Here is a 26,608-nt window from a genome sequence, read left to right as displayed (position 1 = left end):
GAAGCATTCGTTTGAATATCCTTGTATGCAGTTTGGAATTTTCCTGGTTTACACTGTTTTAAGTCATCAGAGTGGGGCTCATTGTGGAGTTTGACAGTTTAAGACAAAAGAAGTTGCTCTTTTGCTTTTACTTAAAAGAGCCGAGCCAGAGTCTCGTAATGAAAACTGAGAGACAGGAAAGACATTTCTGACAGGACAATTAAAAATGACTGGTAGAAATATGCTTTAAAAGTCTTTGACAGATTAGAAAAAAAAGACAAAAAGAAAAACATGAAACATGTAGGCTAGAAACTTTTTCACACCATTTGAAATTACAATAACAGATCACAGCAAACATATGTAAAAAGTTTTAAAAAGTAGAAAAACATAATTTTATTTATTTTTTTAGATATAAATTTTTTTTAGAGATGTGTAGGAGTGTTGACGGTACAATTCATATCTGCTCTGAAGAAAAAAAGATTAAATTTCTTTAAGAGAACACAAGGATTTTCTGCAGAGTTTTTCTTATGTTTAGTCTCTCCTCTGGCTGGCAGTCTGGGATCATTCCTGCACTGCGGTCTGCACTCAGCCGGACACTTGGCCTCTTCTGCCTGACGCCCTGCAGTCCACTCTGTGTGACGTTCCTGCAAAAATCCACTCTGACCTCCAGCAGACCACTGCCATGGGACACTACAGATTGCAGGACAGCATCTGTCACCCGGCAGCAGTTCTCCAGACTCAGACTTTGGAGCCTCCTGCAGCTCTGGAGTACACGGATGACATCATGATCTGTAATGTGCCCACAGCCAGACAGGGTCAGGGACAGCAGGTTTGGACACCTTAAGAAAAAGAGGGTCATAGTTGAGGTTAATTGAGGACATTTTCATATTTGGTAGATGTTCTTATCCAGAGTGTGTTACAGTTAAGTCATGTTAAATATAGGCAAATATAGTGTTAGGGTTCTTGGGGTAGTATGGTGTTCCTGCTTGTGAATCAAACCTCAATAAGGCAGCAGTGTTTTCTACTACACTATAGTGTTTCATAAAGAGTTATTTTGATTTAAAGGAGGGGCGGCACAGTGGTGCAGCAGGTAGTGTCGCAGTCGCACAAGTTCAATTCCTGCTCCGGGTGACTGTCTGTGAGGAGTTGGTGTGTTCTCCCTGTGTCCGCGTGGGTTTCCTCCAGATGCTCTGGTTTCCTCCCACGGGCCAAAAACACACGTTGGTAGGTGGATTGGTGACTCAAAAGTGTTCATATGTGTGTGTCTGTGTGTAGCCCTGTGAAGAACTGGTGCCCCCTCCAGGGTGTATTCCTGCCTTGCGCCCAATGATTCTAGGTAGGTAGATTCCATGTATATCAAATGCACTATATTCCTCAAAATTATAATAAAACTGAATTTTTGTGGATCAGATATTTAAACACCTTTTACATCATTTGAAAAATTGGCATAAGCAGGGGACATGGGCAATTTGGGAGGTCAGAACAGCCACACCCCATTAGGATTCTACATGTTCTTACAGCTGGAAATGGTGAAGAAAATATAAATGACAAGGATTGTACATAGCTGAGAAATGTTTGTATGAAAAATAGATGCCTGAGGAGCTTTATCTTGGATTCAGCCTCTTTGTTTGCAGTGTATAGTTGTGAAAGATTAAATTTTGTTGTTCTTTTTTTTTTTTCCTTTTGAGGAGAAACCTCTCTGAGTTGGGCACATCTTTCTTGTAAGCTGTGTTTGCATTTCACTTTGGAGTGAAAATAGAGTGGTGAGTTGTCTGCATGATGAAAGCTCTTGGTTGATCAGTGGAAATATCAACTGACAGGCACTCCAACGCAGACAGGTCTGATCTGAGCCAGGTGTCAATGGGGCGGTAAATAACAGTCGCACTGACATAACTCTCTGATTTCACTGACTACAGAGACATTTTGGAGACAGTTCAGGAACCCGAACTAACCATAGTGTTGTGTGTGCTTTCCAGGGGAAGGGGATGTAACACAAATGTTCTACTGTTTCTCTATAAAATACCTTCAGCATCAATTTTAATTAAGCAATTAATTGTATTTTTCTGATAATAGCTTAGAGCAAACTGTTTGTTATTTTTAATGACAAAATATTATCAGCTTATTAGTTAGATACTTATTAGTATCCCAAATGTTTTGAATAAGTTAATAACTCCTTTACAAGGAACACACTTAAATATTGCAGTTGCCTGTACAATTTAGTGCAATTTTACTGAATTTATCATTTTGGGGGAAAAACCCAATGAAATATTAAACATACTATTATTTTTGAGCAGGCCACATTATATGTTTCCTGTTTATTCCCACCAGGTTACATTCGTTAAAATATTCCAGGGGATGTTTGCACAAAACTGAAGAGGTTTGTCTTGCATTCTGCCCCATTGTCTTAGTGGAAGTGCTGCAGCCTGCTGCTGGACGTGCACAGGGATAGTAGGCACACACATATGTGTAAACACACACACACACACGCACACACACACACACACACCTGATGGCTGCAGCTTTGGGATGTCATTCATGTTTACTGATGTGGATTACATAAAAGCTTACATAATCTTACCACTTAATCACGTGAGGCCAAATGCATTCCAGTAGCCTCTGACTGTTATGGTCCTGTCCCAATAACCCTGGACATGGGGCAGCACACAACACGTGCCCCTACATTTATTACTAGTACTGGATGTTGATGACATCAGAAAGCCCAAAAGGCGATCACATGGGGAGAAAGGAGGAGCTAGTCTGGCAATGCAATGGATTGGTAGGTTTTTATACAGGGTTGATTTCTGTTGGTTTTGGTCATTGTCCTGTAGCATGAGATATATTTATGTGAGCAAAGTAAACATAGCACATATACATGCCTCATTCCCTGTTACATAACCATGCCCTCCTCTTATGGCACCACCCTCCTTTTGTTTTTCACTTTTTTTTTTAAAGCACCGGCATTTATCCAACAAAGCAGCCTGACCATCAGGCAATTTTGCACTTCCGTAATTTGCTCAGTCCTCACTCATTCTCTCTCATTCTCTCTCTCTCTCTCTCTCTCAAAAATTATCTTGGTGTGTAAGATCAGGAGCAAATCTGATTGACATTTCCCTGTATGGGTTGAGAATGAATAAAAACACTGTAGGTGGCATTCTGCATTGTTTTATTGATTTCAGAATACTGTGCCAAAGTCAGTGACCACACTTCCTTTATATAATTTCCAGGAAAAATGGCCATTAAGGAGATCAAATGTAAGATAATCCACTATTGAAAATATACTAAGAAAATGGGACTTTAACTAAACTTTGTATAGCTCCAAATCTTTCACATCAGATAAACTGCACTTAAAACATTCTTCTTGGAGAGACTGGGGAAAATTAAAATCTACTAATAAAGCAAATGTATGTGGGAGTACTTTGATCATAAGAAGCAGAAAATGAAACTAACTGTGGAAGAACATTCCTATAGATTTTTGAAAACCCAAAAATGGGGCATTGTTATATTTTGTTATTGCTGTACATTATATTATTTTAATGTCAGCAGACAAACACATAATTTCTCTCGTGCAGGATGGATGTGTTCACTCTGTTTTGCATATTCAGGTTTATCTTCAGTGCTTGTGTTCCATTCTTTGTTGTACTTGCAATGTACCTGTCTTAGTTTAGCAGTCAATCTGAAATGATTATGGACAAATATTTGGAGGGAAAAGCAACTGCCTCTTCAGGGCCATTGGGGCAAATACAGGCTGCAGCATTTTCACTTTGTGTAATATTATTATAATATTCATTCATTCATTATCTGTAAGCACTTATCCAGTTCAGGGTCGCGGTGGGTCCAGAGCCTACCTGGAATCATTGGGCGCAAGGTGGGAATACACCCTGTAGGGGGCGCCAGTCCTTCACAGGGCAACACAGACACACACACATTCACTCACACACTCACACCTACGGACACTTTTAAGTCGCCAATCCACCTACCAACATGTGTTTTTGGACTGTGGGAGGAAACCGGAGCACCCGGAGGAAACCCACGCGGACACGGCGAGAACACACCACACTCCTATTATTAAAATATAAATAATGATTCTAATAAACATAAAATCATCTCATCTCATCTCATCTTCTATGCTGCTTAATCCATTTCAGGGTCGCAGTAATCATGAAATCACTATGTTTTAATTGCAATAATGATTATGCTATTAAAAATAATCTGAGCATTTTAAAAAGTGTTCAGGAATTATGCTGCTACTTCTCTAAGCAATAGTTGCTGAGCCAAGTACTAAATGACCCATGGCCTGGTGTTTGGGACCCTCTGCCATAAAAATGTTGCCATGGTATCTGGAATAACTGAAAATACACAAAAAATCACATGGGTTGCCCAAAACCTGGCCAACCTAACAACCAGTCCAAGCCAAGAGTATCAGAACACAGCTGCGTGAAGCAGAAGACTGTGGTCAAACACAGTTGGGCTTTTTATTTTCTTTCTAAATGGTCTGTTTGGAGGCATGTTATTTTTCATTTGACACACCATTATATAATTTTCATCAGTCATTCTGTCTGCGGCATAGAGCTTTCCCTTTTTGCGTTGATGTACAGCTCTCTATTTTTACAAGTTACACATCATCAAGTAATATTTACAAAACAATAAGTCATGACAAGGTGCAAGACACAAAACACAGAGGACTTTAACGCTGTATACTTTTAATACCCTAAGTAAAAGTGTTATTGTAAACAGTCAAAATTGATTAGCAGGACTGTGATGAAGTCTCCTTGCAGCAAAGCAGCCATACAGATGCATTTTAAGTTAAAGTCAGTTGAATGGAAATGGATCTAGACACTGTTATGAGAAATCAAATTGGATCTTTCTATGAACTTAATAACAACATCTAAAACTAGCTTCCCAGAGCACTCAGTGTTTTATAGATTTTCCTTTGCTGATGAAATATGTCGCCATTATAGCATCAGTGTGTTCATGTATGAGACAGAGAGAGAGAGAGAGAGATAGAGAGAGAGAGAGAGAGAGAGAGAGTGAGAGAGAGAGAGAGAGAGACTGTGACACGTGCATTCCACCCACATCAACAAAGAGGCGATTGTAGACTTAACCTGCCAAATGTAAATCTTGAGAGAGGAGCAGACGGGGGAGGGGCTAGACACTTTAGATCTCTCTAATTCCCCCTCTATCTCTCTCTCTCTCTTTCAAGACATTTTCCTTGGCCATTGTTCAGACACAGAACTCTATCCTCATCTAACTTTTGCTCTTTTTCCTCTCCAAGTCCTCAGCAAAGGCACTTGGTCTCTTGTTTTTGAGTCATGGCCGCACTGTGTGAGGTTGCTTTAAGAGTCTGTCCATCTTCTGGAGCTTTAGTGGAGACATCACTGCTCCTCTATAACCATCTTGTGTGACAGTGCAATGAAGCTTAGTCACAGACTAGTGCAGAGTCTACAGTCATTATGGACAACATAAGAGAAACTGTGCAGACACCCTCATTAAAGCTCCAGCAGCTAATTCATCTCAGAGTACGACACATCACCCCTTAGACCTTCCGTCATTCAGAACCTTGGGAAATACTTTCTCTGTCTCCAAGTTAAACAAGATGAAGAAAGGCAAGACTTTTCCATACTCTACTTTAAGTAGATGACATCTCTTGGACCCTCAGTATGCTTATGATTAGAGCTTGGGACAAAGCAGAGGAAACCGTTAGACCATTTCTGGTGGGTTTACACAGTTAAATCGGACCGGCTTTCATGCTCAAGTCATTTTGAGTTTCCGCTCCTTAAAGTACGCACTTTATTCCAGCAGGCACACAAATGACATCCTCATGCCATTCCAATTCAGAGCTGCTCCTCCTAAGACTGATCAGTGAGTGCTACCGTGGAGTACATTTATTTGAACCTGCTGGAAAATTTGGTTGTTTACCATAGTGTTCACATTAAAATATATATATATGATTGACAGCCATTTTCAATCTTCTCTCCAAAACCATCATGAGGAAAAATAATTGAATTCCTGGGGCAAAATGATATAGATGCTTCTTTTTAAATTTTCTTTCTCCAGAAGAAGAAAGTTAACACTGAGAGCTTGAGTGACAGTCTCACAGGGGCTTCGACAAAATTGGGCCATGGGCAAACTGCTACATTTACTTGAGAAAGCAGTTATTACACTTTCAGATGGATACCTGATATATTGGTACATTATTATGAAGTGGTTTCTAGTCCTGGTGCTTGACTGCCATGCATATATTTTTATTCATAATGAAATTCAAGATTAAATTACATATATATCATCTAAGTTATTGTCTATGTTCCAACCAAAAATCCCAGGAAACACACCCATGTGGGGCCCATATGGGCAGCTCAACTGGGTACCAGCAAGTTTTGTCAAAGAGTTAAATGTTGGCCCTACCCACGTATGCTCTCCAGGTTCAGAAGGGGGTCCAGGATGGGTTAAACATGAGACCATTGAAGACATCATTAATAACGAGCTACTTGGCTGCACAAATATAATACTGGAAACAAAAACTTTAATCATTCTCAGTCTAAAAATCTAGCCACAGTCTAATATGCCAGCAAGATAACACACCAGCACTAAATTACCATTCTTGTCACGTGTAGCATAATGCTCTGCAGTACAAAATCGTTGATATATGATATGTTGCAGTGTTACATTCCTACAAGAATAGCATTAAACCAGGAGGTGCATTCACATCTTGTCTTCTCATTATTTACTTTACTGTGGTCAAGTAAAAATATGAAACAGCCTGCAGCTTAGAGTCACTACATAATGTTGAGTTTCTTGTTTTAAATGTTTATCTAATGAACCGGACATTGTTGTTGCAGCTAAATTAAAATTAAGGAGTGGCAGTGAAATTATCACAATGTTGAAAACATGTAGGTTGAAAACATGACAGTCAGATATTTCTGCTTCCACTGTTACTGTATGACCTAGACAAATAAAATAAATATCATTTAAAATTAATTGTCCGAAATAATTCTTAATATTTAGACAAAAACATGGCTGTATGATTCTTTCTGGTTAATTGGGATTTTTCTACACTTTGTCCACCCTCACAATATGTCTATTAACCCGTCTTTCCTGAGCTGAAGTGCGTGTGTTAACAAGATAGCTCCTAAAGCTGCAGGGCAGGGACTACCTCAGGACCAGACTTAGGAGCCCCTGTTCTAATGTATGGCGTACCTTTACTGAGATCATTTTTAGAAAATTTCCCCAGATAAAAAGCCTTTAAGATCTTTAATACGTGCAAAAACCCCACTGTTTCTGCTACTACTATTTATATCTGCTTAACATCTGGGAGATCAAAGGTATGGTGATGAAAACAGTGGGGGATGAAGTTCAGACAAAACAAAAAAGAACTCACATATGGCAAACACGCTCCAGGAAGTGGCTGACCAGTTTTTCATGCTTGCTGCACAGGTCTCTCTGGAATGTGGTCTTCATCCAATCTTCTATGTTACAAACTTTGACCCTGCTGGAATGCCAGCTAATACAGAGGTGCCGGAGAGAGGAACCCAGGACAAAGTTATCCTTCCTCAACTCGCATGGGGAGAGAAAATGGAGCAGGGACCACAGGTGGGGGTCCAGGAAGACAACTCGGAGACGTGTGCAGGTCAAAGAGAGGCTCTTGCGGCTGTCTTTATCCAGGAAAGAGAAGAGATGGAGCAGGCACTCCTGGTTCAGATCAATGAGATGCATTATAAAGAGCAAGAGAAAACAAAAAAAGAAAGTCAGGATCTAATGGATCTTTCTAACCCAAGCTGAGATTTGGCCTGTTGCTACACTTGCACACACATGCCCTTGCACACACTTGCACCATGCCCTTCCCTGCACACATACAAACACATACACACACAGGCACAGCAACAGCAACAGCAATGGTGGTTGCACTCTACTCAGCATAGCCTGGACACACGATCCCTTCCCAGGCTCTTCCTCACACACAGTAGCCCTGCACATATAAGGTCGTAAAGAAAGGGAGTTATTTTAAGAGGACAACAGCAGGCACAGTCAAAAATGGAAATGTGTAAAGCTTGTGCACGCGCGCACACACACACACACACACACACACACAGTGCTGCTCCATCTGTCTCTCCTGCCTGGTCAGAACTCAGACAGATGTTTGGACTACAGTGGCCTGTGTTTATCACTCACAGTAGAGGCTTTTTTAATCAAGAAAGGGAATTAACATTTACATTCTCAGGAGGTGGGTGATAGATGGAAGGAGAGTTAGATCTAAACCCAACAAAACACTGTCTCATGTGACTGCCTGTTATGGATTGATCTAACAGTAGTACATTTTTATTGACGGTCTCTTAGTTGCAACTTAGTAAAAAAGGCAATTTGTGACTATAACAGCAAGGACTTTAAGGCCATAAATATGAACAATAGAAAAAGGATAAACCTAACCCAGCAATAATGATAACCAATAGATTTCAGCTATCGTGTTAGTGCTGAGTTGTGGTCAGGAGAAACCTTTATGCCAGTTGAAATGACACAAGTTCTAAGTTGGCCCTGTACAATCACAATAGAATCATAATAATAACTTCACAGTACTTTATGGGTGTTGGGTGTTAGCTGGAGCAGTTTTGGCAGACCAGAACTGGGCAGTGGGTCATTCTGGTACCTGGCTAACAACAAACACCAATATAACTTTTGAAAAATGTTACAATTATAATTTTTTTAAATATCCTTTAATTACTGCAGTCGAAACAAAGTATATATAGAACATTTTCCACAGTGGGCCTGAAGACACAGTTGCTTTTTCCATGTACACATATTTGTGAGCCTGGGTTTTTATTGCATTATTTTAATTTAAGAAATGAGAGCACATTTGAAGTAGCAGTATGTTTGCTCTTGTAAAAGAATTATGAGCTTTAAATATGTGGTGCATTTTCTCACGTTTACCCTCTGTGCATTTGTGCTTGTGTTTATATATATTCAGTAGTCAGTAACTGTTGTTCACTCTTTATATGTCAGTTTTAAATCTGGTGTGTTTACCGTGCCCTTCTTAACCAATGCAAATGACAACATTGGCAGTAACAGTGTGACCCATAACCTTTTCTGATTGAAACTTAAGAACTTATTGCAGCAATACTATGAACACAGAACAGAATTGTGTTGCAATCACACAAGGTAAACTTGAGCATGAGTGCAAATCTGAACACGCCCATGTTTATTTTGCATGGGAACAAGCAAGTTCTGAGTGCTCAGGAAAAGTATTCTTGTGTTTAAAAAATATGCACTTGAAATTTGACATGAAAATAATATAGTTTACATTGGCAACAGCAAAATATGACAGCGCCATTTTTTGTGCACCATCATGAGTGTCCCAGAAGAAGCCAAACAGCCTGGCTTTAAAAACATTGGAGAAAAAGTAATGTACATGCACATTTTAAATATGTTAAAGACTGCTTCATGTTACATCACCCTCACACTCACACACACACACACATATATATATATATATATATTCACTTGCATTTCAGCACACATTTGTAAATTCTCAGTAAGTCATTCATTTGTGGTAAATAAAGTACATTTAATTTGAACAATGAAATAATAAAAAAATATTAATACACACCTCCAATATTCAAAAGTCTTTGAACTTGGTTGCATTTTCTGTTTACCACAATGCAAGTTAAACCTAACTCCAAATTACCACGTCACGTCCTTTCAGACCCACGTTGTTGAATGTTCTTACAGTAGAAAGATGGACAGAATACGCTGCTTGTTAAAGAGGGGTGAAGCTTGAAGAATGTGTAGGATGACCTACAGAATGGACAAATTAAGTGCTGATGTGTAAGATGTCTATCGACAGATGTTATCTATGTCATGTCTCTCTGTACAACTGTGTTTTGTTTTTGCTTTGTTATTATTCAGTGGTAAAATTGTGAAATTAAATAATCCCATATTTGTTGGGTTTTTCATTATAGAACGCAGTGCATATGTATGTGACCCCTCAGTCTGATATCATTAGGAGTTGCTACGTGCCACACTTGCCTCGACTGCGGGGAGAGGAAGGGAGGGAAGGAGAGAGAGAGAGAGAGAGAGAGAGAGAGAGAGAGAGAGAGAGACAGCCTGTTCCTCTGACTCATTCTCACTGAGTCATGACGCGCTCAGGCAACGACTGAAGCGCAACGCACGCTCCAGCACAGCGTACAGGGCAACGTGAGCTTATCTGCAAACAGCTCGACCAGAGGAGAGGGGGAGGGGAGAGAAAGAGGAAAAAAAGAGGGAGAGAGAGAGACGGTATAGCTCAGGATATGTACTTAATGAGGATAGTGTTGCAGCCTTAGATTGACACCTGTGTGTGCAGTCTCTCACTCTACAGCTGTTCCTCCTTATAACACAAGGAGGTCCTGTTTCTCGAGTCTGTCAGAGAGGCTGTCTTTAGCGGCACGTGTGCCTAGAGTCCTGTTTGTTCTGGCCCAGGGAGGTGTGTCTGTGTGTGGGCGGGCAGTATCATTAAAATAAAACAAAAGGGTTTAGGTGCGCCGTGCCACTGTTATTTACATAATCAAAGCTGGCTTTCATTATCATTTCACCAAGAGCGCCAAGGAAAAGACAATAAAAAAAAAACAACAAACCAAAAAAAAAAAAACCACAGGGGGAGGGCGTCGTGGACATGTACCTGCTAATGTTTGTGTGGTTAAGAGAAGCGTTTCATGTGAAACTGGGACATGGGGCTGGGACAAAACAGTCGCGTGAGCTCGGTCAACGTCCTCAGGACTCGCCCACGCGCCTATAGTTGAGAACACGAAGAGCCGTGCCTGGGAACCTCCTCCCACTGTGACGACACAGTGGACTGACGTCACACGTATGTGTGTGAGTATGTCCTTTATGTTGTCAGCTTCGACAATTACCACATATACGGATTACTTTGTAGTTCTACAATTACAGATTGTTGTCTATGTTGCTCTGCATACTTTGTTAGCCCCCCTTCTCCCTAATCAATAGTCACTGCACTGCAGGTGACTAGGACCTGATGTATAAGAGAGTGAATCAGACCCAGTGATACTGCAAATTCAAATCGCCCGTGTCAGTGCTTGATAGTCCACAAACCAAAAATATTAATCCATCATCGTTCTGTGACCACAGATGAAGAACAAGAGAATGACCAATAGAAACTGCAGCAACAAATGAGCTATTCTCTCTGACTTTGCATCTACAACGTGGACCAAAAACTGTTGTCTAATAGACAGAGGGCACATGGTTTTTTCAATACTCCAGCAGTGCTGCTGTACCCGATCCACACGTAACTGCTCAACATACAGACCATCATGTCAGTAACTTTGCTCTGCTCAGAATGATTCACCACTAAAGTATAGTTAATATGATAAATGTAATGGAGGGGGCAGAAAGAGCTGGTGCAGTTCTAGTTACTTAGTAATAAATAAGATGCTGACCTGTGGGTTTTAAGCTCAAGCTAATAATGATTTTCCTTGTGTTTAGGCTAACCTTATCTCATATATCTGCATAAGTTGAAACGCACCTACATTTTTATAACTCTGTAATTCTAAGGAAAGGAGGAAGGAGTTGGAGAGAGCAATGCACCAGGCTTACTCACATATCACCAGAAACATTTTAGTGAGTTAAATCAAACAACATTTTGTAAGTTCACAATCATTTTGCTTCCTGCTTGGCAGGACAAGAAACAACATATCTACATGGTTGGCCATTTATATGGATTAACTTCCTGTTTGTGGCACATTAGTATATGGGAGGGGAAAAACGTTTCAAGATGAGTGGTGACCATGGTGGCCATTTTGGATCTAACTTTTGTTTTTTCAATGGGAAGAGGGTCATGTGACACATCAAACTTATTGGGAATTTCACAAGAAAAACAACGGTGCATTGTTGCAACACCGCAGAAACTATGGATACTGGAAGCCTGTGCTAGCATTTCTCCTGCAGTGTTACTATCAGTGTGTGAAAAGTGGGAGAAGAGGGTTGCATTGACAATCCAACACAATAGGCAACACTTTGAACACATTTTATAAGTGGTCAGAAACTTGTAAATAACTCATGAAAGAATAAAGTTACGTTAAAAACAAGCACACCATTGTTTTTCTTGTGAAATATCACCAACCATTCCGATTTTATTAAGCTGTATCCATATAAATGACCCACCCTGTACATGTCATGGTTGTGATTTATAAATCTATTCCTGTCATACCCTAACACCAGTGTTGCCAAACACAGTTTCTAGGGTCCTCTCCAGTTATTGCTAGAGAGGAACATTGCCAATATGCCTGAAAAACAAAACAAAACCCAAGAACACTGAATGCCCAGTCCATTTGGCTGTGAGCAGGGATAGAGCAGATGTCTGGAACTCTGATGTGATCATATACGAGATAAGCACCATAACTCTAACATGATTACATTCCAGCTAATAAACAAAACAATTCAGGTTTTTGATTGCACTTCAGGACACTATGATATTAAAAACACTGACCAAGGTTTGATCAACTGGCATCTCTTTACTTCTGTAAGTGCCAGCATGAAGTTATCAGCCATTATGGCAGTATAAGGTTTTAAATCAGTCTATGCTTACTGTCATTAAAAACAGTATAAACAAACTTTTTTCAAGGGCTAATAGACCTCCATTTTAAAAGTCATTTTCACATTGAGGAGGTATTACATGAGTAAACTAGTGCCATACAAAACAAAAATGAATGTAAATTACAATTTTGAGGAATTGCTTCTATTCCAAAAACAGCAGTAAGAAAACATTTGAGGTTTAGTCTACATAAATTCTTTTCTGTGGAACCTAACTGACCTGATCAAACTGATGATCACTGTCGGCATCTGACAGAGACATGATTGGCTTAATCATCTGAAGAAATAAAAAATAAAAACGTAAAAGACCACCACATTTTTGATTTCACCATTTGCAGCATTCTCCTTTTGCTCCATCATTTCATTAGACCAATTTTCAGTATAAACAAAACATTCTTTTTAAATGTGACCACCTGCCTTGGACTCAAAACAAAACAACAGGAATGTTTATTTAAAAAAAAAAAAAGCAGCAATGAGGTTTTACTGAGGTTTCTTCTGTTGTTGGTGTGGGTGAAATGCCAACTGAAGCTGAGCATGGAAATGTATGCAGAAGAGGTGGGCTATTACTTTGAAGGCTACTTGGTACAGTAAGGCTGTTTAAAGCTTGGTCTCAGTCTCTGAGGCTGCCTGGTCCTGTTCTATCTGCTCTGTGTAGAAGAGGATGTAAGCCTTAGCTTTGGCCACCGTCTCCTCACTGACCAGAGTCACAGTGCTGTCATTGAAGTGATACCAGCGGCCTTCGTGATGACCATATGCTGTGTAATGACCTGATCCCACACTGCAGGAGACAGAACAGGAAATAAACTATCAGCATTTGAGCAGTACTACAGCACAATGGATAAATAATACAGGCAAGAAAGAGAGAGATAGAGCACGCAAGTGCAAAACTGAATGTGAGGAAGTCAGCAAAGCACTATAATAAGCAATAATGCAATATCTCCATCTACTGGTGAGATTAGAGATAAAACAAAGTGGTGTTCAAACTACAACAGAAATATATATATATATATATATATATATATATATATATATATATATATATATATATATATATATATATATATATATATATATATATATATATTAGTATTTAAATATCTTTACAACTGAAAAACATGCATATAGAAGGGAATTTAAAGGAACTTTTATACAAAAGGAGGTTTTCTTACCCTGATCCATGATGCACCACTACTGCAACAAGGTCATACAGGCAACTCCCAGGAAGACTGTTTTCAGGCTTAGAGCAAACACAGACAAAAATTAACATTACTGTGTAGGATTTAGAGGAGTTGTAGTGAATTTAAATTATTAAAAAAGTTAAAAATGAACTACATGTCCAGTTCTTACCTCCAGTAAATACCGCTTCATGTCAAGGCCTCGTAGTGGAAAATCCACATAGGTATCAACTTTGTTCCTCAGAAAAGCTGTCCAGTGGAACCTTTTTAGGTGCAAACACAGGACCTGAAATAAGAGGAAGAAAAAAATTGCTTAAAGCCACAAAGTTTTTTTTAATTATATAAGTATTGAAGTATTGAAGCATATCTCCTTATACCTTAGGCAGTTTCTGAACCCAGAACTTCTTTGTAGACTTTTGCCTCTTTTTACATTTATGGCACATGTAGAGTTCAGTTTCATCTAGCTCCTCCAGGTCAGTGAAACTTAAAAGGCAGTCTTCAATGTAAAATTCAAACCCAGCACACACAAAAATACACTTTAGACACTTCACAGACCACCATTCAGCAAAGGTCTATTAATTTTTTCCAAACATCCAACAGAAATGCTTACTATGCAAGTTGCAGGTTGGCCCCGGCTCTTGGTCCTTAGTCCGTTTCACTCTAAACTGGCTGGGAATGTCCAAAGAGAGGTCTGGAAGGCAAGCACTTCAGTAAACAAAAGCTTTTTGAAATGATACAGATGAGACATTTTGGAGGAAAGACTCACCTAAAAATGGGTCAAACTTTTTTGACTCTGTGCCACATATCAAGCAGTTGACTTCATTCTGCAACACACCACCAAATACAGAGGTAACCACAGTGGGGGTCCCATTACTGAAAGAGAGAAAAAGAAACCGAAACGGATTAAAGTACATGCATATTTTTTGCCAAATACCCATCTTCAGTCAACATGCAACCACAAAATATGGGGATAATATGAACTTCTTGTGAACTTCCAGAGAAATTTACAGCAAAATGAACACCAAGAACACATCTCAATTGTAAATAAACAATGGACAAATCAGGCATCAATAAATTGCAACTGTCTGGACAGACCGATTCAATGTGATTCAGTGATCACAATACACTGTAAGATTCAATGCAAATGTTTATATTACCCATCCTCACTTTCCATTATACATTAAACATCACTTCCCCAGAATCTGCTTTCAGTAAAGCATGTCTACCCCATCTCCCACAGCCTCTCTTTCAGAACAGGATTACTCTGCCATATCACTCCACACAACCCAATGAACACGCCACAACACAGCTCTGCTTTTTCAATACCCCAAACAAATCCACTTAGGCTGCCTCTCAGCCTGTGGTGGGCTTCACTCGTTCAACGTACGTCTGGTAATTTAATCACAACAGGATGGCTTTGCTTCCAGCAGCGACTTTTGTCAGAACAGCAGTCTGTGTGCTGGCCAGAGATTGATATTTGAGTAGTGCAGAGTTAGCATTGACGCTATTAATGCAAGAAAAAAAGTTACTAAAATAATTGGGAACAGTAAACGAGAGGCACCCTGCTGTGTGTGACTTTAATCTTTGGTTCTCCACTAACCGATGTGGGACTTGCCTTGCAGAAAAATGTGCCTGCTTCATTACAGAGCTCCATAGTACAGCTTTTAGATTTGAAAATAATTGCTTAATACCTGTTACATTCTTAAAAGTAAATTAAAATCGGCGACTGATCCAGTCTACAGAAGAGCAAAAACTGTAGTTGTTGCTGGTGTGTGTGTGTGTATTTGTTTTCTGTGCTTACATGCAGCATTTATTGTCTGAGGTAAGGTCAGGCCTGTCTGGAATCAGGCTGGGGCCAGGTAATCCATTCTTACTTCCCTGTAGTTCTCTGTGTAGGTGGTCCAACATGTATCGCAAGAACTCATGAGCATCCTGCTGCTGGTAGCCCCTGAAAAAGGTATGTAAGTGAGTATTCAGCAAATATGAGATTGATTTAAATGCACTTAAAATAAATCAGTATATTAAGTTAGATTACAAACAAATTAATGAAAAGAAAACCAGAGACCACGTTCCAGTAAATATGAAACGACGATAGCTCAGCAATGTGAGCAACCAACTCTCAAATATAACAGCTGGATTGTGAAATTAATGCCTTTTGGTTTCACATTTCTCATAAGGCAGAACCATTAAAAGAGGCAAAGCCTAAACAGATTGTGGACCACACTATGGCCCTATCTGGAAGGTAGACAGAAAGTAGCTTAAAGTTGTTACCTGAAACTTGGCATAATTTTCCAGATGACATAGAACAGGGCATCTGGGCTGAAGGCAGTTTGATTCTCTTGCCAAAGGGAACACAGGGTTTTCCTGAGCTCCTCTACCAGGGACCTGTCAGCAGACAAAGAATATATGTATGCGGTTTCAGGATGAAATCACATCTTAACAGCTCTTGTTGCCACATTTTCAACACCATCAGTTCTGGATTTACCTTAAATAAAAACAAGACTTACAAAAGTTCCTACACATGCAGCTTGTTTCCTAATTAAAGCTTGTGGTTTGTCTGATTAGTTAGAATCATTGCTTTGTAATGTGATTTCACATTGTTGCTGCATTCTGAGCATAGGAGATGCCCTGTGGCTGACAATCCCACTGGCACATTTGAGTCCTCCAGCTTGTAAAAGGCTAAAGGCATGCTGAGGGGTATGGGTGCAATGTCTATTATATTTCTGAGCCATTTTAGGATCTACTACAAAAATCTACAATAAAACAGGCAACAACCTAGCTAACTAGGTCAGAAAAGGATACTAAATACAAATGAAATGAAACCCAAGTCTAGAAATCTAAATTCTTGACAACAAAATAATAAAAATATATCATTTGATTTTGTTTGATGCAAAAGAAGCACAGATTTCACTGTGAAATTAAATGGGTAGACTGACAAGCTGAATGCTTAATGTTTACAAAACATTTTAAAATGACTCTATAGCTGTAAAATTGGCTGACAAAACAATACTGACATTCTCAGAACCGATGGCAAACTAATCACCAGGAAAACTATGTTAACTTTAAAAGCCAACATTCCTTAAACAGTTTCTCTACCTGATTCACAATCAGAGTAGAAAAATAAGCATTTTCCCCCCACTTTCCCCATCCACTAGAAGGACCTTACACACTGCTGTCCCCTTGGCTTCTGGTGTGGTACGTTCTTCTTCCTGCTGTTTTTCCGCTTCGCAGCGCCACTGCTGGCAAGTCTTTAAAATAGCTACTGAAGTCCGGAATGTTACTAGGGGGAAAAGAAGGATCAGTTCAGCTTTAAACCATAAAATGAAGTAGTGCATGGTAGCAAAGATAGAGGCCACATAACCTGACTTTGAGTACATTGAGTATTTATTCAGTTCGGACAGCAGCTTTGAAGAAAGCACATATAATGCAAAAATTACTGTTGAAGCTTTGGCAAGGTTATTTTTTCATGGATTAGGGACAGTGAAATGGAGCCAACAGAGGCATTTAGTTCAGATTTAGTGTTCTTTCATAGACATAGGTCCAGAGTCAGAACAGTACAGACTGTTAAGTAAGTACACTGCAGTCCAGGCTAAAGCACAGGCTAAAGTGTACAATTTATTATACTTTGTCATTCAGTAACAAAAAATAAGAGATTTGTATGCAAAATAAACACTGGGTGGCATTTATACACTAATTTAAAGGAAGTTATATGTAATCCAAGGGACATTTTTGCCCAGCTAATGTCAGCTTATGTCCAGCTTTTAACTTGAACTGAATGACCGATGTGAACTCTGGCTTATCCCACTCTTGTGGTTTAACAGTCAGGTCAGCTAGTGTGAGCCTGGCTGTGGTAAGAAGGCAGTCAGCCCAGTGCTCCTGGCTGCTGCCCAGCATCCATTACTGGCAGCTGACTGGCCAGAGGCCGCGCTCTCCATCTGTGTAGCTAAGCCCAGTCGCTCCACAAGGGACTGGAGTGTATTCCAGGTCCTGTAAGCCAGGCCAACCACTCCCACCTCACCTCAACACACATGACTTGGTGCCCAGGGAAAAGGACCTAGAGATGCTTTTACCTGAGAGACTGGAGGATGGCATTCATGAAACACGTATTTCCCAGGTTGCGCAGGCCAGTGGCACACAGGGCTAGAGAGCCACCCTAATAAAATAAAATAAAAAATGTCGTTAAAACGTTTATACTTTCCAATTACAAGGCTGTACCTCACTACTGAATACGTTAGTATCAAATGCATGTGGCACACACTGAAAATGTTTCTGCTCTCATTACAAAATCAGTAACATTTAGACATTTCGAATATGAACATGAATAAATTAAGTGTAGAATCTGATAAAGTGTTCTGATAGGAATTTCCCTTTTTCTTTTTAGAGTTTGAGCTATAAAAAATGTGGAGAGGCAGAAGATGATTTTTGCCAGACCATTTTGCCAACAACTGCCAACTATGCTAGACTATGAAGATGATGCTATTTTTGGGAGTCAATATCAGCAACACTATTTTTGTTCTTGCTGTAAATAATCACAAAGCACCACATAATCAGGGACCTTTTTGTGCCCCATAATCTTGTGTACACTGTACTCTGGCAATTGTTCTTCATTAGTATACCTACAATATATAGTGAAAGATAAGTGACATTGAAAACTATGTAAATTGAAAAGGTACTATAGATTTCTGTTTAATGTGTGTATATTTTACTTTTATATACTTAAATACATTTATGCTTTGTGCTTTCTAAATAGATGGTTATACCCTATTCATCTGTTCATGAAATAGATATGATAATAAGCTAACTAGAAAATTACAGTAACTAGCAGGACAGATTGTAAACTTAACACGCAAACCCTTTACACAAACAATGTCCTATGAGCATTATTATCCACAGACAGCATCCATGGTTTGGCTATATTTGTCTACCAAAACAACAAACACACATTTTAACAATGCATGGGGCCCCCCATTTATCATAAACGTCATTCAGATATGTCACTCACAGTAAATTAAATAATTCTATTTATCTTCCCCTGAGACACAGGCAGCTTGCTCAAATGTAAATTACTGCAGCACACACTTACACTATCCTCTGGCATTTTGTCAGGAGAGGAACTACCCGACAGCTTTCTTTTCCTCTGTCTGTCAGGATTTACCACAGAGCTGAAAGGTAAAATTTTTCTGTTAATTGTATGATCAGCTACAAATGATGTTGGTATACAACCAGCAAGATACCAATGCCCAGTTAATGCCTGCTGTCCGCAGTAGTCTTATACAACTACTTCAAGTCTCACTACACAAGGGGTTGCAGCTGAACACTTGGCTGAATGGTAGACTAAGCATCTCGTGTGCTGATGTTAGACTCTACAATAAAAAATTTCTAGCAATAAAAACATGATGTTCTCAAATTGCATCACCCCACAATTCATCATGAAATGTTCACACTGTGTGAAGGACAACTGCTGTGTTCAAATGATGTAGTAAGCTAAAAATGAACAAAAATGAAGATACATGTTTTTAATAAGACAACGACATTATACAACTTCAGGAACCCGAAAGGTTCCCAGCGTTAATGAAAGAATAATAGCTACTTCAAATTACATGAATTTGAACCAAAGAACTGCAGGTGTCAAGTCAAAGAAGTCCAAGAAAGAGCAAAGGCATTAAGAGTTATGGTGCAGTGGACATGGTCTTCGTTTTCCGATTTGAAAAAAGAAGGGAAAAAAAGAAAGAAAACATTTTTTTTACTTTTATTTATTTGTTTTTTTTTAAGGGCTCCATCTGTTCATCTGTCTCTAGCACTTATTTCAAAATCTATTGACAAAACCTCTCAAAAGAAAGACTTGAGTAATTTGACACATTATGTATTTAACGCAGTTAGCCAGAGATATGTTAATTTAACTCTATTTTAATTTAGCCCCCAGTAGCTCTTTCAGAACATTACAATACATTTATTTGTAGCTAAAACATTTGAAAGGACTCCACCCACATGAATTAACTGACAGGTTGCAGCACAAACACTTTTATTTTTTAATAACAACTTGCCTACAGGCACTACATATTAAATCAAGACCTAATCTGTAGTAACTGGATGAATATTCAGAGCTAGTCTGAAAACTAGCATTTACTACATACTACACCTTTTTGACAACAGCTGTAATCTCAAAGTAGTTAAGAGACTGCACAGTTTATAAAATGGATCATATCTCATGTGTACATGTTATATTTTATATAATTTTCTATAATTTAGAGTGAGAAATCGTGTCAATTTTGAAATGGAGAGGACTGTTATTAATACTGAGAGTTTTAAAAACAGGTTTATAAGAGGATATATCCATATTTAATTTTATTTTGTATTTGTTCTGTGCTTCTTCTCGCTTTTAAGTTCCACGGTCTTGCTTTAACATCAAAAGCTTCTTACTTCTGAGCTCTGGCCGTTTTGACAGGAGGGCAGGATCTGGTCAGCCATTGGCAGCTGGAGATAAGCCCAGCCCATGGAGCATATTCTACACGCCTCACTACCATCAGCAAAAGCCAGCGGGTTTTACACTTCCACACCAGAGATGTTCTTAAGTCATTTTAAATCCAAGTCAAGTCTCAAGTCTCTGAGCTCGAGTCCAAGTCTCTTAAGGTTGAAAAACATGAATGCCATCTGGCCCCTGTCCACATCACTGCATTTCTATTTCTTGTGACTTTAAATCATGCACCGTACTGTCATTTTTAGCACACACTACAGTATCAAAATGGATCAGCTGTATGATCACTTTTAAAAGTATATTTTAATGCAAAATGTAGAAACCCACAAAAGGTTTACAATTCTATTTTGCACTATTTTAGCTATTTTTTCTGCACTACAGGATCCTTGGAGCTGTTTGTATATAGCATCAGTTATAACTAACTCTTACATTGCTGTGTAGCTTAGGCATCTCATACCTAACTATTGTAGAGGTCTGTGTTACACAGCACATCTGTTGGAAACGAAAAGAAAGCTGCGTTTGCGTTGTGCTCTGACTCACAGAACTGTGGAATAATCACAGAGTGCTTTGCGTGTGAACTCTCATGCGGGGAATTAGCACTTGACTGAGGGGGCTTTGAATATTGAATATTTTTAATAAACACCAAGCAAGAATAAAAATATTATACCTTTAATTCGGTAGGTTGTGCTTTGCTGCAGACAGCATAGTAAATATAGACAGTAGTTGGCTAAATTAACCAGATAATTACAAATATGTATGCAGCCTAAAAAAAAAAAAAAAAAAGAAAAATTTAACCAATAATTATTAATAAGAAGTATATTTTGTAACCGGCGGCACAGTGGCGGAGCAGGTAGTGTCGCAGTCACACAGCTCCAGGGACCTGGAGGTTGTGGGTTCGATTCCCGCTCCAGGTGACTGTCTGTGAGGAGTTGGTGTGTTCTCCCCGTGTCTGCGTGGGTTTCCTCAGGGTGCTCCGGTTTCCTCCCACAGTCCAAAAACACACGTTGCAGGTGGATTGGCGACTCAAAAGTGTCCGTACGTGCGAGTGTGTGAGTGAATGTGTGTGTGTCTGTGTTGCCCTGTGAAGGACTGGCGTCCCCTCCAGGGTGTATTCCCGCCTTGCGCCCGATGATTCCAGGTAGGCTCTGGACCCACCGCGACCCTAAAATTGGATAAGCGGTTACAGATAATGGATGGATGGATATTTTGTAACCAAATTTAACAACAAAAGGCTCAGCTCCAGCAGGTGATTCTGCTGCTGCCATGGTCAGTGCTGATATCTGTAGCTGCACGCAGGTGATGTGTTGCACATGAGAGTTCATCAAACAAACCAAGATATACATTAAGAAAATAATAATAAGAATAATAAATTACATGATTACACAAAGATTGCTCATGAGTCCAAGTCATTTGAAAGAGAGTCTCAATTTCAGTCTGAAGTTGAGTCCGAGTCCCCATCTCCGCTCCACACACACACACCTTGCTCTTGATGTAGATAGCTTTTGCTCTTGCTCTAAGTTCAGCAGTGTGTGTGTAGAGACAGTGGTGGCTCAGCTGAACTGCAGGGCAAGGGGAGAGTACTGTGTGTGTATATATATATATATATATATATATATATATATATATATATATATATATATATAATGTACACATATGTACAGAGTGAAAGAGACAGAGAGAGTTAAAACTCGCAGTACTGGGGCATGTAGAATGTACTCGGGACTTATCTGAAAGCAAGACTGAGCGAAGCATAACTGAGAAGCAGCACAGTGCAAATACAACAGACCTCTATTTTTTTATTTAATTTATTGGTTATTTGAAAATAACAGTAACATCCCCAGGTGCCAGTTGACATGACTATTAACTGGGTACTAGAAACTAAATCCATGAACATACCATTCATGCTTCACGATGATTGAATAATATTAGGACTTTTATTATTCATGAACTTCAGGCACAAATTTTGACACTAATTTGGCAAGAATCAGACAAAAACCCAGGGACTAATTTGCAAAAGTATGTTTTGTAGATTTTGCTAAATTAGCAAAAATAATGCAAATAGCAGTTCGGGCTTCTTCTAGCCATCTAAACTAATTTTGGCTTAACACCTTACAGTTTAAGATATTGAGCATCAAACGCATCGACCTGTGCTGTAGCGCCCCTTGAGGCCAACTAGATTCATTGTTACTGAGTAGCAGGAGGGATAACTATCGATCAATTAAGTTTCTTGTCTCTACAATTTACTGTTTAGCCTGAATGATTCCTTTTAAGACAGGACAGGGAAAATAAGATAAACCCTAATTATTGCAATACATTCATTAGTTGAATACGTCAAACTGCTTCAACCCCTATAAACAGCCTGCAATCATAAAGAGGAAACTGAGGGTTCATAAACCATCAAAAAGCTAGTACTCACTTTTCTAAACTCTGAAGATGCTCTCTCATCCTCTGCACTTGGCCCAGTTTGGTGTCATTCACCACAAAGTCATCACATCGGTAACTGAACAGAGAAGAAAAGGAAGTATACATGTATTCAATAATTTTATACTTCTATCAGGTCTATAATTTTAGAGAATCTGTGAAATAATACAAACCAGAAAGTGCTATAACTGCTGCAATCCATACACACAGAGTGCTGCTGTAACTTCTCCTTTTCAAGTTTCCTTGGACAATTTGCTGGAGTCTGAATCTCCTCAAAATGCTTCTTTGCATGGCCATTGACATATCTTACAAAAGAGATACATTTACAGTTTGCATGACAAAATCACTGCGAGTATTTTGTTTGTAGCTGATAAGTAAAATGAAAGCACACGAAAGGACTCAATGTGTTACTGAAAGAGCAGAAGCAAAAACTGACCTTCCACAATGTACACTCAGGCAGGTAAGGCAAACCCAGGGACTTTTGTTTGACCGGCAAACTGGGAAAAAGACACATTATTATTATTATAAGTCATCCGATCATTACGAGTACCCTGGATTTGTGTAGACATGTCTAGCTAATATTGGTGCTTTAAAAAATCCTGGATTTGGTATGTAATGTGCCATCACAGGCATAATACTATCAGTAATATTGTTTATATTACAGCACTGCTGCTTATAACAGTATTATATTAATTTGTTACATAGTTCACTTAGTAAACTTCTTAAGCAGCTTCCTTATATAATTTTGTCTAAACATCCCCAAAACAGGTAAAGCATGATAAATGATTTTTTTGTAAATTCATCCCGTTCATTTTATTAAGCCACCGTGCCATACAACCTTTTGATTCGGTTTAATCAACTAAAGCTCTGCTTATGCGATTTTTAAGTCTCTCCTTATAGGTTGAGTTTTTATCACAGAAACACATTTTGAAAGACAAACTCTGGCATAAAAGCAAATGCCTGTGTTTAATATAAAGAATGTTTCGAGTTAATTTTCCCCATTATCTATCATTTACGGTGTTTATAAATAGATTACCCTCCGCCATGGAACCAACCCAATTGTTTCATCTAACGAACAAACACCAATCACACAGTGCTGATAAAAAAAGATAAGTATTTCGTGTGATAACAAACAATAAGAGTAAATTCAGCTGAAGTTAAAAGCTGGCTAATTGTGCGGTTAGCTTAGCTATACGTTAGCTCACCGAACACCGGCGTAACGTTCGCTATCGTTAGCCAACAGTGTAAATACAATCAAATTGAGTGTTATTTTCACACGCAGTAGGTTGGTGTTTCACCGGTCCTTAACGGACAGGACTCACCGCTACAGCACCAGGAGGAAGGAGAGCCGTTGGGGAACCGAGTGGCGTCCACAGACACACACACGCTGGAGCCGAGGTGAGGACACTCCATCAGGGTCAGCACAGAAAACACACCAGGCGCGCACACACCACACAGTAAAAAAAAAACACACACTGCACAACACAAACTCACACCGACAGCTCAACACCGAGAAATACAAGGCCGCAGATAAACACAGTGAATAAAAAACACTAAAGGGAAACAATATCAGCGGCTAAAGCTGAGCTAAACTACACCAGACCCTTGCGCTTTGCTCGATTCGAAAGATCTACGAGTCGACTCCGAGTCAGACTCTGATTTGCTGTGAGACGCATCGGTAGAGTTGGTTCGTCGATTCTAAACAATTCACATAGAAACAATAGCACATAACATTGCTACAGACATTAGCAAGGTCGCGTTCACGTTCTCCACCTTTGCCTCGCCTATATGTAAAGCTGTGTGATGTTCCCTCCTTGTCCTTGGATCAATAATCATTTCTTTTTTGTCCTTGTAATATGCCAACAAGTGTGCCTAATGGGTAGTTCTATCCAAGTGTGTGGAGTTCCCTGATTATTTTTAATGGTATGTGAATGCTGACTTGGAGTTCAACAACATTCTCATATAACTCTCCTTAGTGTCCAAGAATAAGAGTGGATTGCAGTATTCACATCATCTTGTGATTCTTGTGATGTTCATTGTTAACCAGTGATCATGAATGGCAACATTAATGCGTGTGCTGAACTGATTTAATATTGTCATACCTGACTGCCGAAAAAAATTAGTTTCTGTAAAAGTCTAAAGTGGCAGCATATCATCTGTGTGGATTCGAGTCCAACGCTTTGGAGTCGACTCTCGAGTCTGGACAGGCGGGATTCGGAGCGTCGACTCGTTAAGGAATCGATTCCCAGCTCTGTTGGTCGGCTAACACGTTAGCGTTCGGGACGTGAATGAGTATTGCTGTTTTTCAGTGTCGCGGTCAGCGCACAGCACGGACACAAACCTGCGCCTGAAGCGCCTTCAGGTAGATTCGGGGTTTAAAAAGACTAATCCTGGTCCTCTGGGCCTGGGTATGAAGCGAGCAAAACTGAACCGGAGGAAGTAGAACGTAGCAATGACGTGACGAAAACGTCAGTGGCCACGGGGTCGCAGAGTCCATAGGCGAGAAATATATGAGACTTTACAGTGGTCTTTAAAAACCGCCATCCGTTCCCCCAAAGATAAGGCCTCAGGGTGGGTGGGTGAAAATGTTCATTATCACACAAATAGAAGGCACACCTCCAGTAGGTTTCATTGCCCCACATTTGTCCCTTTATAGTAGAGTTAAACAGGCGATTCTGTACATGATGAAGACGCACTACCCTACACACCGTTAGGAGAAATAGACTGCTAAATAGAGTCCATTTTGCTGTTGTGTGTTTGTTTGATGTTTTAGTACAAAATAAAATATTATATCCTACGTGTTTAGGTAGGTAAATCTTGCAACACTTTTGTCACTTCTTTTATCTGTATTTTATCATTAAAATACAGTAGTAAAATATTGCATTTTTAAAATAATTTCAAGCTTCAATTAAAATTTGTCTTGATGACTTCTCTTCATTTTAATAAACAATTGTTTGCATCTGTTAAATAATTTTGTAATTAATCTTAATATTGTCCTATGGCGATTAGCTCACCCCAACATTTTACACTTTTGCTATTCAGGAACTTTGTGTGGAATAGATTTTGGCCCATCATACCTGAATACTTAGTATTATCAACAGTGTAACTAAGACTTAGTCTTGGTAAACATGCAAAGATATGTTCAAACTCTTATTAGCTCAAGGTTTCAAGACTTACTGACAAAATCAATTGTTTTTATTAATTATATTCTTTAATATTAATCACAGATTGAATTTTTAGCTTTTTAAAATATTTAAACATTCATGTCCTGTCAATGTCATTACATATTACTCCATAGTAACAAAAATAATCTATAGCCCTACTCCTTTCTACTAAATGTTATTGGCATTGTTACAGCTAGTAGAATGAGTAGCACACGTTTACCCTGTGATTAAATGAAAGGTACAGACTAAGAGCATGTATTAACTGAATTAGAAATAAATGCTGTAAAAAACTAAAATCGTTATATACAATGCACCTTGATGTGGAGAAGTGTGTACAGTGGAGCTGAGAAAGGGTGTTCTGAACTGGAATTAAATTAAATTACATTTTTAAATTAAAAATGCCTGTGGGGTGTTAAAGAAACTTATGGCCTCCCTTTACAAAACAAAGTAATCTGACTCAATACAATACGAAAACAAACAGGAGAATGACAACAAACTACTAGAAAAACCTCACTCTCTTAGTTCATCATCTTGCCAGTGTGTACACCCACTGGGATTTTTAAGACGTGAAAGTGGTTTTCCAGTGTTTCAGGCTGCAAAGTGTTTCCTTATGCCATTTCAATTTTATCATTTTGAAGAGGTGATTCTGGTCCAGGAGAGCTTGAATCTTTTTTGGCTTTTGCTTGGGGTTTTTTAGGGCTAGGCCTATGAAGAAAATCAAAGAAAAGCACAAAAGAGAGTGGAATGGAAATTAGAACAGAAATTCACTATAGAACATAACTTGTTTAGTATGAGTAAAACATAAAAATGTAAAGAAACTA

The 26,608-nt window shown here is 39.1% G+C and overlaps 4 protein-coding genes across 8 annotated transcripts in view; 1 reads left to right on the top strand and 3 right to left on the bottom strand.

The window, feature by feature from the left end:
- Nucleotides 1–469: 469 nt before the first annotated feature.
- fbxl22 (F-box and leucine-rich repeat protein 22) lies at nt 470–11,255 on the bottom strand. Its single transcript, XM_066669666.1, has 3 exons — nt 9,575–11,255; nt 7,355–7,942; nt 470–818 (listed from the first exon to the last, which is right to left on the bottom strand). Exons 2-3 carry the CDS (start codon nt 7,687–7,689, stop codon nt 470–472), a joined length of 684 nt encoding a protein of 227 aa, XP_066525763.1. The 5' UTR covers nt 7,690–7,942; nt 9,575–11,255.
- A 240-nt stretch (nt 11,256–11,495) lies between these two features.
- On the bottom strand, nt 11,496–25,082 carry usp3 (ubiquitin specific peptidase 3). Its single transcript, XM_066668426.1, has 15 exons — nt 23,946–25,082; nt 23,060–23,120; nt 22,797–22,928; nt 22,619–22,702; nt 18,811–18,889; nt 17,798–17,880; nt 16,894–17,007; nt 15,999–16,112; nt 15,529–15,675; nt 14,494–14,600; nt 14,338–14,418; nt 14,105–14,223; nt 13,900–14,013; nt 13,722–13,789; nt 11,496–13,330 (listed from the first exon to the last, which is right to left on the bottom strand). Exons 1-15 carry the CDS (start codon nt 24,034–24,036, stop codon nt 13,150–13,152), a joined length of 1,575 nt encoding a protein of 524 aa, XP_066524523.1. The 5' UTR covers nt 24,037–25,082; the 3' UTR covers nt 11,496–13,149.
- The window catches only part of ca12 (carbonic anhydrase XII), a 23,441-nt gene continuing 19,450 nt past the window's right edge, over nt 22,618–26,608 (top strand). The window contains exons 1-2 of one of the 2 annotated variants that reach the window (XM_066668430.1): nt 22,618–22,731; nt 23,906–24,021. The gene's annotated coding sequence lies outside the window, so the exon portion shown is untranslated. Of the gene's footprint in view, nt 22,732–23,814; nt 24,022–26,608 lie in introns of those variants that run through there. The other variant, XM_066668428.1, reaches the window with a different exon arrangement.
- si:dkeyp-73b11.8 (BPTI/Kunitz domain-containing protein) overlaps nt 25,895–26,608 on the bottom strand; it is a 7,116-nt gene continuing 6,402 nt past the window's right edge. For all 4 annotated transcript variants that reach the window (XM_066668432.1, XM_066668431.1, XM_066668434.1 and 1 more), the window contains one exon: nt 25,895–26,492. In XM_066668432.1, coding sequence (XP_066524529.1) covers nt 26,396–26,492 — 97 coding nt within the window. In that variant the 3' untranslated portion in view covers nt 25,895–26,395. The remainder of the gene's footprint in view (nt 26,493–26,608) is intronic.

This window comes from Hoplias malabaricus, chromosome 4, assembly GCF_029633855.1.
Source record: "Hoplias malabaricus isolate fHopMal1 chromosome 4, fHopMal1.hap1, whole genome shotgun sequence".
Lineage (NCBI taxonomy): Eukaryota > Metazoa > Chordata > Actinopteri > Characiformes > Erythrinidae > Hoplias > Hoplias malabaricus.
Note: the sequence above shows the minus strand (reverse complement) of the source record. Positions and strands in the feature narration are given on the sequence as shown.